General features: G+C 33.5%; 2 protein-coding genes across 2 annotated transcripts; both read left to right on the top strand.

Moving 5' to 3' along the window:
• Positions 1–869: 869 nt before the first annotated feature.
• On the top strand, positions 870–5,954 carry LOC128164103 (uncharacterized). The gene is made up of 3 exons (XM_052827847.1): positions 870–1,057; positions 1,151–1,483; positions 4,849–5,954. Exon 3 carries the CDS (start codon positions 4,876–4,878, stop codon positions 5,455–5,457), a length of 582 nt encoding a protein of 193 aa, XP_052683807.1. The 5' UTR covers positions 870–1,057; positions 1,151–1,483; positions 4,849–4,875; the 3' UTR covers positions 5,458–5,954.
• A 5,060-nt stretch (positions 5,955–11,014) lies between these two features.
• On the top strand, positions 11,015–15,572 carry LOC128166278 (protein FAM8A1-like). The gene is made up of 5 exons (XM_052831351.1): positions 11,015–11,434; positions 11,697–11,820; positions 13,465–13,618; positions 14,296–14,450; positions 14,983–15,572. The coding sequence occupies exons 1-5, from the start codon at positions 11,143–11,145 to the stop codon at positions 15,134–15,136; spliced, it is 879 nt and encodes a 292-aa protein (XP_052687311.1). The 5' UTR covers positions 11,015–11,142; the 3' UTR covers positions 15,137–15,572.
• Positions 15,573–15,688: the final 116 nt, after the last annotated feature.

Here is a 15,688-nt window from a genome sequence, read left to right as displayed (position 1 = left end):
TTCATCTGTCTGTAATGTATTTATTTTTATATCTTTTAAAACATTCTGTACCAGATCACTTTTACTGTGTTAGGGTTGGCAATTTCACTCAGAATGTATAGTATTTCATTACATATCTTCTACACTTAAATCACTACTTTACAGTTTTGGATAGACTTTAATAAGTCAAAAAGCTGACGAATTACGCTCACTCAAAGCGCAAAAATTGGACCATTAGAAACTAAAAACTACTAATTGTACATTATAGCCCCATAATTGTAATGCAATTTCTTATCATTTGTGGTTATAAATACTTTCCTTTTCCTTAAGTGTGCACAGCATTGAACTCATAACCGTGCTTCGCATCCTTTTCCTTTCTACATTTTTTTACCTTAAAAAACCTCTGGCATTGTTGATACTAGTTGGAAATTTTCCAATTCAGGTTCTTTAATGTTTGCCGTCTGTTAAAACATGTAACGTCACTTTTTTCCTTTCTACAGAAATACTGTCGTAAAACAATAGTTTACCTAAATTTCTCTGCTTTGTTTGCAGTAAAATTTATCAGATGCTGATACATCTATTTTATTTTATTTTAGCGGGCCGTTGGTCATATATGGGGTAATGGTAACATTTGAGTCTTCAAACAAGTTCAGAATTTTAATCTTATGGGATCTATTTAAAGGTCCATTTATTATATCATACACTGAAGTTTGTTTATAGCAAGGGTATTTAAATCCTTTTCACTCATAATGTTTAAAAAAACAATTTTTGTGAGACCTTGAGCAAAAATTATTGTCGGCTAAGTCCCAGTGACCCCAACTTCACCCAATCTATACAGATACGTCACTGAGCAACACAAGTGAACCGTGAACTAAAGTTGCTCAATACACCTTCCTGGGGTAGTTTACAACACATATCGGTCATGCGCATTTGCATATTTACATGTACATGTGCACGCTTTAAACATAACACCTGTTTTTTAAAAAGAATTTTTTCTGACGTGGTCTGGAATTCCATGCCACAGCGATGCGCCGTTTATAGATAGCGCAGTCGTAATTTAAGTCTGAAAGAAGCACAAGTAAGTGGTTTTCTGTGAATTTCGTTATGAGTGTTTTTTCCAAAAGAACGATCCTTAGTTGTCAGAAATTAAGATAAGAACGTATATTTGTAGAGAGGAACTGATGATCAAGACGCAGCCTTCTGGATCCGCCTCTGTATAACATTAACCCACTTTTCTGCGATCTATCGACCAGTCTCTTTTCAAAGCATCGAGCTGCAGCGACCGCTGAGCACATCACGGCTGTTAGTCACTCGTCGAGAGATCAATGAGAGCAGAGGTGGCCTTGATCCCTCTTGTTCCTTGTTTACATCTTTAAAATCTACAACCAGAGCTTGAAGAACGGAGACCCAGAAAAGCCGCGGATTCCTGGTTGTAACGGTTTTTTTTTTGGGACGCTGAAACGGATATTAAATGTAACCTGACTGCAAAGAGCCAACATCAAAGGTAAAGAAATTACAGTTGAAGTTTAATTTATCTAAACCCAATGTAGTATAGCAACGTGTTTACAATGATGATTGTACATGTATATATGTCAACTGACCAGTATTGTATTGTGGGTATTCGTGTACATTGCTTGGGCGTAGTCTATTATTTTAAGAGCGTAATTTCACCATAAATCAGATCGCGTGTATGTGAGCCTTGATGTAAATAAAAACGCACAGAGAGACGTGAATTGATGATTTTAAGGAGCAAGATAATTGATAACCATAATTTAATTACGTTTCATAATGTCTAAATTTAGAGCAAAGTAGACTTGTACAATTTATGTTGCTTTCGTCAGAAATTGTGTATACTACCTGAGTGGCCATTATCTGAATCAATAACCGACGTACAATTGTGACCTTTTTGTACTCACAGTAGCAGACTGGATACAATCTTAAGATGTAACATCTGTCATACTAATTCTTGTTTGATTTCTGATTCCTTGTCTTTAGCAACTCGGCCCTTCCCTTATTGTTGATATAAGCTGGCAACGTTAAACGTGTCTTGCTAACAATATATATATATATAGGTAGACCTTAATGGTGTATTAATGATACATTTATTGAATATGCATATATTTATTTCGATGTAAATTGGGAACAAAACAAAATGTTACTAACTTCCTCTAACATTAGACCAATATGTTCTCTAAAATAAAATCTTTAACAGAGGCAATTATATCGCCATTAGTCAATACATGTCCAATTGATTTGCAAAATTCATAGGTTATGATGGTCAGAAAATTTTGCTGAATTGCTCTTTAAAAATAAATCTTTAAATTACATTGAGCAAAAGGAATCACTGTAGTTGCCCGTGATCAATAAATCACAATTACACTGTGTTTGTCAATGTCGTCACTGAGTTGATTTCAGATCTTCCACACCGAATTGGCAAATCCAATTATCGAATTTGTGCCAGATTAAGTTGCAATGACCGCAATTTTCTACCAAAAACTACGCTTTTTTAAATGCAACTCTTGAAGCTAGTTAGTGAAAAGAGGCACCATTGACTTTGAGTACGCTCTGCATAACATATAGCTGTGGTAATTTGATATATCATCTGGTTTATCAGGAAATAAGCTCTCTAGCTTTCGTTTGAATTAAGGGAACTCCATTTTTGCGTATTATGAATAGCCTTTTTTAATCATTTGGACGTACAATGGACGCTTGTTCCAAAACCGTCGATCGTTTACTGAATACATGTGAAGTAATTTTGGGTACAAAACAAATGACGTCAAATTCATAAGGTTAATTACACACGACCTTTTGCACAAGGGCTATTCTTGTAAATCGACTTAATTTTGTTTTGCTGTGACACCGAATAATCCATTTTTTGATGAAGTTCTTGGCGTGTGTACGTGTGTTTACATTCGTATTGTAAAGCACTCATGGGGAAAACTGTAAACATGTTTACGATGTACAGCTGGCCGAACTAAAGTAATCGTCGGTGAATTTGATTAAGTACTTATGATAATCGTTAGTAATCTTGCTTGGTATTATCCGGATGGACAGTGGTCAGCTTTTAGGTCAGGGACAGTTAGAACTCTGACGTCATTACACTTGACTCTAAACAACACGATTTGCAAGCTGTGCTATTAGACAAAGGGTATCTTATATCGGGTGATTTAATTGCGCAAATACTTTCTACAGCATTTAAAAAAAACTAACCGTGCACTTGGTACTTGAACCGTTTACCTAATTAAACTTAAAACATAAAAAAGTAAACCTAATCTTATCGAACTCTCTCTCTCTCTCTCTCTCTCTCTCTGCACATTTTAGAAAGATTGCAAGCTGACTGCGCATATTTTACGTGTAACGTGTTCCAAATGTATGGCTTTCGAACGTTTGGAAAACATGAACCTCCGCCAAGATGTTCACTGTAGATTTATCTGTGCCGATTTTTTCCCCGTTCTTTTTTGAAATATATATCCACAGTCCTTGACTCTCAGCATTTTCCTTTTGAAAGCTTTCCATGTGATTAAAGACTAGTGAATTGTTACTTGAGGAGAACATCTGAAATCGTGGCAAATATTATATCAGCGATGTAAAAATACAGTTAAATTTGAATAAATAGAGGTTTCTCTAAACTTGCATATAGAGAGATTTTTGGCTTTATGTACCTTGCTGTCAGTTTGATAGAACCCAGAAATCATGCGTTTTCCAAGGAAAAAAATAAGTTTTAAACTTAATAAGAATGTTGATAAATGTAAGAATTTCAGTAACATGCCAGTGTAATTTGAAATACTAACTTTTGAAAACCCCCAATAAACACCTTACCACCTTTAAAAAATACGGCGCAAAAGATAGAGTTTATCTTGTAAGATCTACATGGATATACAAGGAAGATAAAATCCCAAGGCAGATGAATCAAATTAAAATGCTCTTATCACGCCATTACATGTACACACTATACTTCATCTTTTGAAGTATTTCATTATTGTTGTAGCTATATCAAATCATGTAGGGTCTTTGCCATTGCTTCACTCACTTGTGATCAGATTTAACTTGCATACTCAACAAACATCTTCAGGTTCAAGGGTTAGCGTGAATGTCATCGTTGAGTCTTTTACATATGTACTACGGTTTTTCAAATTGGGTATTAGTGTATGCTATTATAATATGTGTTTGATCTCTAATTGAATTAACGTGCTTGAACTTTACTTGATATGATCCAATAGTGATCGGCATACGTTTCTTCTTCTTCAATTACATGTAATCATGCATGCTTGACTGAGATGAAAAAATATGTATCTACGTAGATAACTATATCTGTATCAAACAGAACAGACGATGATTTATTTAAGGGATAAGGAACCATTCTTTGAGTATTTTGAGGTGATAATTTCGGTCGGAGCATGATCAAATCCAATAGAGTCCGAAGGGCTTTATGATAAATATTCAAAGAATGATTCCTTATTACTTATACATGTATTTATATAATTTTCAGCCATTGTACGATTAAATATTTAAATATAGATAAGCAAACCCCACTGTCTCCTCCATTATACGTCATTTGAAGTTATGGGTTTTATAGTACAAAATCGATACGTAGTGTTATCATAGGCAATGACAAAATTGTAAAATGTAAATATATATATATAAAAGTGGTTATATTGATATACCCTTAAAAATGGTAAAATATTATGATTGTATTTAGTCCTGTACCTCTGCTCTTGCGTCGCTTTTGGTGTACATAAGATATTGAAACATTTTTCTTTTACCTGTTCCAAACATATATCTAAAATTAAATTCTTTACAAAAAGTAGAAAATTTATGATGATAAATTATGTGCCATCCATATCACCAACAATCTTTTTTGTTTTACAGATTGCTGCCAAACTTAACCGATACGGAATGATGCTAAGAGAGGACCGCCATCAACGATTGTTACCGCACTTGCCCCTTTTGTCGCAGCTACCCAACAATCGGGAGATCATCATTGATTGGATGTCCGATGATCACATGACCGAAACGTATGAACTTATCCAACAGTGTGCCGAAGATGGACATGGGTTTGGTGTGGACGAGTTTCAGAATGAAGAGGAATTCCGCGACGAGATAAGAGAATCCTTCTGTTTTGTTGTCATCGACGAACGAACGAAAGAACTCATTGCGTCGTTTATTATGACGTCAAGCAAGTTCTATCGGGGTTCCCCTGATGCAGTGGATCCCTATATCATAGTGAGGCCAAATGACCGACAAAAAGGAATTGGCGAGTTTTGCATGAGAAAGGTACTGGAATTCTCCGAAATTCTTGGATATCAGGGAATGTATGTGGACACATTCTGCAATAACCTGGGAATGCAGAAAATCATCTCTAAATTGGGAGGATTCATCAAATGTGGTTGCCTGCCCATGGGAGGCAAACTGAAGAACGGTAATATCGTTGCGTCTCTCATCTTCTTCAGAGATCTTACCAAGTATTCCAACGGATGACCTCGAACGGTTTTCAAAGAAATTGAATTAAAATGGTCAAAAAGGCTTAAACAGTCAACGGAAGGGGTCATCTGCGCCGACGCGAACTTTGCCATATAATCTACGAATATACCCCGCAGAAATCAGATTGGCATGATGAACAACTTGGAGCGTGTCTAAGTTAATATAACAGCTACTACACGTATAAAACACGCAGCAAGCATTGCATCCAGTCTCTCCTGTGATATGATCTAAGCAAAGAACTGATCTCACGTACATGTAAGTGCACGTGCACTGTGGTTTTAACACATGGACTTATACCGACAAATGGCATCAAACTATATAGCCGTGGGACCGAATTTTATAGTTCTTAGCAGTTTATAACATTTACATACCATATACTTGTACAAATCACAGGGATATTTGTTATGAAGAGTTTTAATTCTATTTTTCTGGTTTTGGAATCTATTAGTGTTCTATATTTGAAACCGACAGAAATAAAAGAATGTTAAATTTTCTTCTCTTCTTAATTTCAATTTATTGTTAGGAACGTGTAAGTATAGTTTGTCTGATTTTGAATTACTTAAACACCAAAAAAAAAAATCAAGGTTGAAAAAGATATTGAAGAAGTACCATCTGACAGTAAAAACAAGTTCCATTCTTGGGTAAACAACATGTGTGGGTGCGTAAATGCTATTTATAAATCCTCGAGAAACACACTGCTGTAAATCGATCTATTTCGTGTACAAAAAATGAACTGGAAAACGGTACTAAGTTTATCGACCAGAATAAAACCCGATAACTTGGTCATAACAAGGGTTCTTATAAAAGACCAAAACCACTTCCAACAAACTAAATGTCAGAGGTGGGCGGTTTTATGTTTTTGGATTGTATCAGCTGTCATTGAAGCTTTTGGTTCTATTTCTGTAGGTTTTGTATTACATGCCGCCGGATTTAAAAAATCTGTATTCGTTTTTTTTTTATAATTTAATAAAATTGTTCTCCCATATGAAATTTAATGTCAATTACAGGTAAATAGAATGATTTGAATTTTTTGACTTGATTTTATCATAGGATTTACTCAGAAATCTTAAAAGGAATTGTATGCAACATAAAAATTAATTTAACAACTCAATCTACGCAAGTTATGTTAAATCAAATATATTCCGGTTCATGCGTTTTCATTTAATTTTAAATCAGAGTTATATAGATTGATGTATAAACTTAGAAATTTATGAAAATATTAGATTTCTTGCGATCAGTTTAATTGAAGATCAAGATAAATTAATTCTTCATTTCACCGATACCCACATATCATCGAAGCTTTGTAATTCTTTTAACTGATTATGGACCTATTCTCTATTCATATATCAAAACAAGTCGAAATTGATGCTAACCGAAAGCGAAATTTGCATTAATTTTGTAAACATATTCTCGTTTGAAAAGTGGACAGGCATAGCCTACTTCCACTTCGTGGATGTTGGCTATGCATGTCCACTTCTCAAAAGAGAATATATGTAGACACAGCTAAGTGTATCATGAATGTTGTTTTCTATTAATTTATCCAATGACTGAATGTTTGACAATAAAATACGTCACTGTCGCGTTTAGACTAATGCCACTTTACGATCAGGAATAAAAATGTAAATTGATATAAATAGCTTTTGTTTCATATTAGTATACCTACAAAAAAAACTTGTTTTCAGAATAAGATAAACAGTTGCAGAACAGCTTGCGGTCAATTATGGCAACAACAAAAACAGGTCTTTGGAACCTAATTTCATTCTGGAAATATGTCGGTAATATAACGATCTTGTTTTCTATCCGCGGTTCCGAGCGCTCGCTGATTACACAGGGCTTGTCCTATCCTTAGTGGTTATAGAATCTGAATATCGACCCGCGATCATCCCCACTCTAGTTTGTAAAGAGCTGTCAGAGAAAAACAATTGCCGGTGGAAAAAGCAATTTTCATTCATTTTTTATCTATAAAGAGTAGGAATATAATGGGAAGTCAGGGTTATATAAATGTCCACTTCAGTGTAAACACGCAAATAGTTATATGAATTGAATATATTATACAAAGATTATACAGAAAAAAGTCATTGCAGAATTTATCATGGTGGTTCACACTGAACAAGCATTGCATTATTAGCACCCTCCCCCCCCCCCCCCCCCAAAAAAAAAAAACAAGAACACCCCCACCCCCCCCCCCCAAAAAAAAAAAACCACCCCCCGCCCCCCCCCCCCCCCCCCAAAAAAAAAGCCATAAAAGACCGAACATAACAACAAAAAACCAAACAAAACAATTAATAACAATTAATGATTAGATACGCGCTCAGGATTAGAATTAAAAAAGCATTAAACTAAAAAAAAACGACCTTGAATGAATTTAGTCTGGTTTTGTATGCATGTATTTTCGTGTAAACGTCCAGCAATAAACGTCTAACATTAAGCATGGTCATTGATTTCACTTTATACTCAGTGTTATCGACAATAAGAATATAATGATTGTTTATGTATCAGATCACTTCTGGATATACTGTTATTGAGATTCAGATATTATTCCGACATAAGCGTGCAATTACTCTGTGATTAATCTGAGCGATTTAGACTGAAAAAAAAATGAATTATTTCTGTACTTGGGATATAGAATATACGATAAATAGTTAAATTGTCTTTTTACAGGATGACAAGCTTAAGTTTGCCTTTAATAACAGCTAGTGTTTCGTTAACCTTTCCAATATAAAATGTAAATATGAAGAAGTTTGTAATGAATAGGCGTGGGAACCGGAGGGAGGACGGGGGTAACGATTTTTGATAAATCTAGCCCCCCCCCCCCCTTTCAATTTGCTCCCGACGCCACTGTGTAATCCATGTATATTTTCCGTCATTAAATTAGCATTTTAAAATCATACGTTAAACAAAATCGAACGTAAAAAAAATACAGAGAAAAATGGCATTATGGTTCAGAATTGTTCTTATCGTACCAAATCTTTTATAAGTCAAACTTTTACAGTCACTGTACCTGTATGCTATAATAGGATTGCGATCCGACTTCTTGTTGGGTTTTTGCGTATTGAGCTTAGCAATTCGAGTATTATGATTAGGCCTCAGGCATGTATTTAAGGTCGTTTACATTCAATACTAATGGTTATTACACCCCCGGAAAAATGAGTACTAGTACAATTTCAATTTCAATTTCAATTTCAATTTCTTTATTAACCAATTAAGGGCCCTCAAGGGGCAACATGAAGACTGTTGACATACAACATCCAATGAACATAAAACATTCACTAAACATATACAAGAGGGAAAGAGCTGGATGATTTAAAGAACTATGACAGACATGAACAATTAAATAGTATATATGTATATATATATGTATAATTATGTATGTTTCCATACATTCAATATAGTGTCTTCTATATATTTATGTTAAACACCATACATAAATATGTCAAGATACAAATGCACATACAAATTTGAAATAGTTTATCATATGATTGAAAAATAAAAAACCAATATTTGAATAGGAAATACAAATTAAGGCAATGCCTTTTGTAAAAATTTACCAACCATTTTAAAAAGACTTTGGACTTTGGGTAGTTGTGTTAAACAACAATGTGACGGAGGACTGTCTATTTCATTGCTGGCCACTCAGCCATGACTGTTTGAAAGGCTTTTGGGCTAAAACTACGCAATCGGTGCATATTTCACTTGATACCGCGTCATTTTTAACTTGTTTTGACGAAAGAAAATGATAGCTACGTCCAACCGAAAGTCCATGCAATTGTAAGTTTAATAAAAGATTGTTTTCTTTGGTTCATGCAGGTATGAAGGTATTTATAGCATGCATTGTAGAAAATATATAGACCACGTATAAAACACCACAAATCACCTTTAATCCGGACATATTATTATCTTGATATGTTTAGAAAAAAGTTTTATCTTTATGATTTCTAAAAATGCAGATATATTGAAAAGGCATCGGATTCTTCTCTTACATCTGATTCTTCTCTTAAATATATACATGTATAAAAAACAAAAACAAAAGATGTTTCCACTGGTATCCGCTCTACACTCTATGACATTATCATATATAATATGTTTTACGGTGTGACCGTTGGGGCGAGCGCAGAAGGAGTCACACATCTGTCATCATTGTTAAATGCAACCCGTGGACTTACCCAAACCAAAAAACTTTGGCTTTGTCTCGAAAACTTTTACCACCGCAAGGAACCGGAAGATATCAAACTTTTATTCCAATGGTCCCTTCCTAGGTTTATACACTTAAACAAAAAACTACCACTGAGCATTAATAAAATGTTAAACAGACTTATTAAAATATTTTGATAAACACAAAGCCGGTTTTTTTAAATTTTTTATCTCTTCTTTACCTTTTAATAATGATCATTAAAATCAATAAATTGTGTGTCTGTGTTATTTCTCATTTTGTTCCTTGTTGTTACCGGTGTTTTAGCTTTCCTCTGTGACATCAATTTTGTTTTTAATCTTTTTAATTTTTGTACGCTATACGTTGTAGACATGTTCCCTCCCCCTTTTTTTAGTGTGTGATATCCAATATTATTGAAAGGTTTGACCACATATGTTGCATATAACAAATACATGTATATATTTTAACAGTTTAATTTTTTTCTTTTATTTATTCATTACAAAACGACGTGGCTACACGTAGATCTAATAATGATTAGACTTTTCTTTTTTAATAAGTTTTTGTCACCTACCTAACGTATACAATGATTGGATCAATATGACAATAAATTTAGCATGGAACTTGCATGTGTATTTACTGAGCAAAAAAAGATCATTAAAACAAAACTAATCAGCCAAAGAGTCACCGTTAATAGTGAGCGCAGTATCAGTATTAACGGTGACTCCCTACTGTGTACTTCCTACACGTTACATTCAGTACATATGCTTGATCCACCTCTAAATGTATCGCGGGAATATAAAACGCCAGATCACTGTGACGTCATACTTAACTTTTTGCGCTCGACAGTTTTCGTAAATTGTCGGACAAATTCGGGGAAGGAAATGACGTCATAGGTACAGTTTTTTACGTAAGCATATGTGTTGTTTACTTTAATGTTTTTAAAAGGATTTTTTATTGTTAGATGAAAATGTTGTATGCGATTTACAGGTAAGAATTTTCCTTAGAAACGCTTCCTGTTCCGCCAAGTTGCTATGCACCGCAAAGGATCACTGGGATAGTAGAACGTTTTCACGCGGGTCCACAAAATTTTCTTTGAACAATGTGCAGATTTCAACTCGAATTTCCTCCGTTCGTACACGTTGTCTATGGAGCTCGCTACGCGAGCGGCGCTTCGCGCCGCCTCGCTGCGCTCGCTATAAATAATACACGTGTATTATTTATAATGATGCCCCTGTGGTGTTACGTTGCAGTTCAGACCGGGGACTAACGTTATATAGACTTTTATTTTCGTTTTTGTTGTATCTTTTTACCATTATTCATTTATTTAATTTTATTTTATAATTATTATTTTTTTTTTTTGGTCAAAGGCATGAAGATGCTTATAATCCGGAATCTTTCAGATTTGGCTCTAAATCTATACACGCCATGAGCCGGAAGTAAACATGTCTGTCAACCGAAGATTTTGCGACTCGGCTTATTGTTTGTGTTAATTCTTCTTATAAAAGGAAACAAAGACCAAGAAAGTACTAGATATGGAGACTACACAAAATCCTTCTGAACAAAGTTCTTCAGAGCGACCGTACAGGAATCTTAGGGAATACACAGACCAGCTTCATCTATGGCTGTATCAGTATCGGATGTGGAACTCGATGCAGTCCTTCTCTACAATGTTTCCATTAATGTTAAACCACTGTACCGGTCCCCAGCTATCATTTCCACACAACAACAATAACAATACCGCGACGCATACTGCAACTATAGCACCAGATTCCACCACAGCAGCGAACAGTACCAGAAGAACGACACAATTTCAAAACCAAAGAGGTAAAGGTGTACATATGAAGCTGTTCTATACAAAACATCTCTACATTGTTTATCTTGATTTTCTTTAAAAAGTATTTGATGCTGATATATGCCATTTTGTACACCTTGAAAACAAACCAAACAAACAAAGCTAAATGCATTTTGTGTGATATACGAACATGTATCAAAATGATCTAAAGGATTTTCAAAAGTTTATAGTTTTTTGCCGGTTAAAGATAAAATTAATTTTTTTTTAATAATCATTAATTAATATCTTTTTCAGTTGGATCTTTGTATTCCCTACCACCTCTGTGGAAAAGAGTAGCAGCAGAAATAATTGATTTTGTTGTGTTGTTCTATCTAAAGATTATGATGACAGTTCTGGTATTACGACACATGGGGTATTTGTAAGTAATCGCATAAATATATAGTTTGAATTTTCATCCATTTGTCCACACAAGATAAGTTTGATGCTGTAGAAGTTGCTTGTTAGTAGTCATACATGTATATATCACTCCATAATGGACATAATTACGATAAAGAAAATATTTAAAAACCTGCGACAAGGAAAAAACAAAGGGCTATTGTACAGTATACATATTATAAGATATGTCTGATCTTTGAAGTTTAAATTCTTTAATGGTCATGGTCATATTATTGGTCAAAATTTTTTTTTCCATGTTTAATGTTTTCAATGCTTCAGTAAGGCTCTTCTATTAATAAGTCAACCAAACTTTTAGTGTTAGTTATCGAGTTATGAGTGGGATACAGAGCTCACAATTCTTTGATATGTGAACAAAGTTCATATCATGTTTTTGTTTACATTTGAATGTTGAAGTTTAGGACCTCAAATGAACTTAACAGTCAATAGAAACTGTTTTTGTTCAAAACAAATAAGCAGATAGAAAAATCAGCTTGAAAAAGAACTTTTATTGGCATGTTGAACCAATATAAAAAAAAACATGGTACAAGACTTGTTTACATATTAACAAGGAATTGTGAGCTCTGTATCATGCTTAAAACTCTATGACTGACACTCAAATGTTGGTTGATCATCAGAAATGCATTACTAAAGCATACTGGTACTGTACCAGTTATCGGCTAAGACCAGTTATCGGCTAAACTGAGAGTTCGGTTTATAGCACGCGACAATCAAAGATTTTTAATTCAGTCGTCTTTTTCGAATAAAGAAAAGTAAGTTTGCTTGAAAACTTTCTTGAATATGTTTTAGACATGAGCTTAAACGATCATAGTTTACCGCTGATTTTACATCTTTGCACTTTCAGCAGTGGGGGAAGTGACGTAATAAGTTAAAAATAGAGTATTACCTCTTTGTGATACGTTATTATATCCCTTCTTTGATTTGACATATAAAATCAACACATTTAACATGTATAAACAAAAGGAATTCACGAATTTCCGAGAGATTCGTAGCGCAATTGAACGCCTGATTGCACAATTATGTATTGAATAGTTATACGATTTGGTGTATTACCGTATGATAATAAACGAATTATTTTATGAGTTTTGTTTATAATGTATCATGACCCCGAATACATTAGTCTGACCTCACAAGGGGCATAATTCAAATTACATTTAGCAGAGTATAAAATCAACATGAACACGGATTTTTACTTTGTTATTATCACGAAGCCGATAACTGGTACAGTAAATCTTAAAAACTCGGCAAATTCGGGGCTTGCTAAAAAGCACAAAACAAGATGTTTTGGGTTCTAAATAATGATATAAACTAACAGATTGATTGATAAGGAGTTCACTTTTTAAAGTATGTCAAGTTTTATCCAAAAATATCAAGAAATAATGAATTACGAAAAGAAAACGTTAAATTTTAGCCGATAACTGGTACAGTGCCAGTATTGTAAAAAATAAAAAAATAAACATAAAATTTCACCAAATTCATGACCATGCCCTTAAGAAGAGTAGCTTAAACAACTACCGGTACACTATTTTGAACTTTTGTTTAAAGATGAATGAAATAACAGTATATACTTGATCTCTCCCATTAGATTATGTCTTTATTTGTTTTGCAGAAGAGATGATAATTTAATTGAAGTTCCTCTGGACATTATGCCGAAGTTTGACTTTACAGAAATCACAGAGATGGATGTTGAAAAAGCATTTAGTTTTACCTCAGAACTAATAGCTTTAGAAATAATGAATAGAATAATGATAACAATTTTTGAGGTAAGAAAAAAGGAAAGAAAATACTAAAATGATTTTACATTAATACATGTACTATAAAAATTATATTGTACCAATATGCTAAGATTATAATTCTACCTGGATATGATGCTTTTTCAACATATTATTTATATGTTAGTTCATTACCTTGATACTCTTAGAATACTGAGAGAGAGAGAGAGAGAGAAAGAGTTGGTCTCAATAAAAGCTACCATTTAAATGTATTTTAAATGCTAATATTGTGTATTATACATGTACTGTAAAAATGGTTATTTACATGTAGAAAAAATTAACAATAGTCACATGTTAAGCTTAAAACCATGTAAAATACCCTCATGCAAATGGTAAAAAAATCAAACTTTAGAGTGATAATTCAAGCATCTGCCTATTTAATACCCATGAATAGTGTTTGACTATAAGAAACATGTACTTATCCACCAGCGTAAATAATCACTTTTACAGTATACATATTTGTTCAATCATTTATCATATTGATCTAATGAAAATATGTATCATTGGGATGAATTTTATTGTACACTAATTTTATTTATGAACATGGATACAAATTTAGTGAGTAGAAAAAAGAAATAATTCTACTGGTATTTGAAACAATCCCACCCTTATTTGGAAGTTGAGACAAATACCTACCATTGGTACATGGATGTCCTCTATTGTTTCAGACTTTGTGTTTATGTAAAGGCATAGGCGGAGCTGTAGGAGGGGCTACACCAGGCAAGAGAATGCTGGGATTGAAAGTTGTCTCCTGTCTTCATGTCACCTCTCAGCCACATGGAAGGGTCTTAGTGTGTCCAGCAAAGGATATTGGATTCTTCAGGTATACATTTTCAAGAAAAAAAATATGATGTAAAAGGGCATTTGGAAGATTATACTCTTTAGGCATTTTTTTTTTGTTAGAATGTTACAAAAGCAAACAATTGCAATGTAAAAGTGATTGAGAAAATGTGAAGTCTGATGGGAAAAAAATTATTCTATTCTCACAGTTAAATCCATCATTAGAATACCTTACCTCCATGAAAGTTAACTACTTATCTGATACTTATTTTTCACAAATGGAATGTCTGTTTTTCTTAATACACTGTCATTAGTCAGAATAATGTATAATTACTGAATGTTTTAACTTTGTACCACTTATGACAAATTGTTGGTAGTCTATTATAAGTTGCAGTAAAGAAATTGTCTAAAAGCTGATGGAGGCTGCATAATTATGCAGGGTTTTCATCTCTAGACTTTGTATTACTATATAACCTCCATTAACATTATGAATGATGTATTTTCCAATTTCAAATTAGTTTAATAATCTAATGTGATATGTTTGTACCCTTATGTTTCCTATTTTTCTTTCACAGTGCTTTAGTGAGATCGGTCATCAAGAACTTTACAATGGCCTTCTTTTTCCCAGCATGCCTGACTGTGTTTATATTCCAACACAACAGAGCCGCTTATGACATTTTGGCAAAAACCATAGTGGTTGATGCTCGGCCACTTCAGAGGCATGCATAATAGCCATGGTTCTGGTGTGATTTGTTTTGAAACGTAAACTAATGTTCACTGGTGATTTGTTTTGAAGCGTAAACTAATGTTCACTGGTAGAAGGTCATACATAATTATTCATTTTAAGATTTGATTGCACAAAGATTTTTACCAAATCTTTGCATATTCTGTTCATTTTATCAGTATGTTTTTTCCAGAATGAAATATTGAAATTTTGAACTTGTCCTCAGTAAATTTGGAAGTGATAAATGTTATTTTTTTTTATTTGTATTGGGCACCTGTTACCTATATGAATAAAAAAAGATATTTATAATTGTGAGCTGTTTCTCATGCAAGTTTGGGAAATGAAATGCTATGTATTTCTACATTCTATGCTGTTTCAATGCACTTATATGATACATGGTACATATGGTTAAGAATCCAGAATAAATGGTTCATAAATTATGTTTTAAATTTTTTTTATTGATTTACTTCTCTGCAATATTTGCATCTTATCTGAAGGATCTTTGATAAAATGGAAAAAGATATACTAAAAATATTATGTAGATACATAATGGATGA

Source organism: Crassostrea angulata, chromosome 1, assembly GCF_025612915.1.
Source record: "Crassostrea angulata isolate pt1a10 chromosome 1, ASM2561291v2, whole genome shotgun sequence".
Classification (NCBI taxonomy): Eukaryota; Metazoa; Mollusca; class Bivalvia; order Ostreida; family Ostreidae; genus Magallana; species Magallana angulata.
The sequence above is the reverse complement of the archived record's forward strand: the minus strand, read 5'-3'. Positions and strand labels throughout refer to the sequence as shown.

What these genes read in the sequence shown, in the direction of transcription:
- LOC128166278 (XM_052831351.1), top strand. Translation starts at nt 11,143, where the DNA reads ATGGAGACTACACAAAATCCTTCTGAACAAAGTTCTTCAGAGCGACCG. An exon ending in TTACGACACATGGGGTATTT is followed by an intron (nt 11,821 to 13,464) that starts GTAAGTAATCGC and finishes TTTGTTTTGCAG; the next exon opens with AAGAGATGATAATTTAATTG. An exon ending in AAGGATATTGGATTCTTCAG is followed by an intron (nt 14,451 to 14,982) that starts GTATACATTTTC and finishes TTTCTTTCACAG; the next exon opens with TGCTTTAGTGAGATCGGTCA.
- LOC128164103 (XM_052827847.1), top strand. Translation starts at nt 4,876, where the DNA reads ATGATGCTAAGAGAGGACCGCCATCAACGATTGTTACCGCACTTGCCC.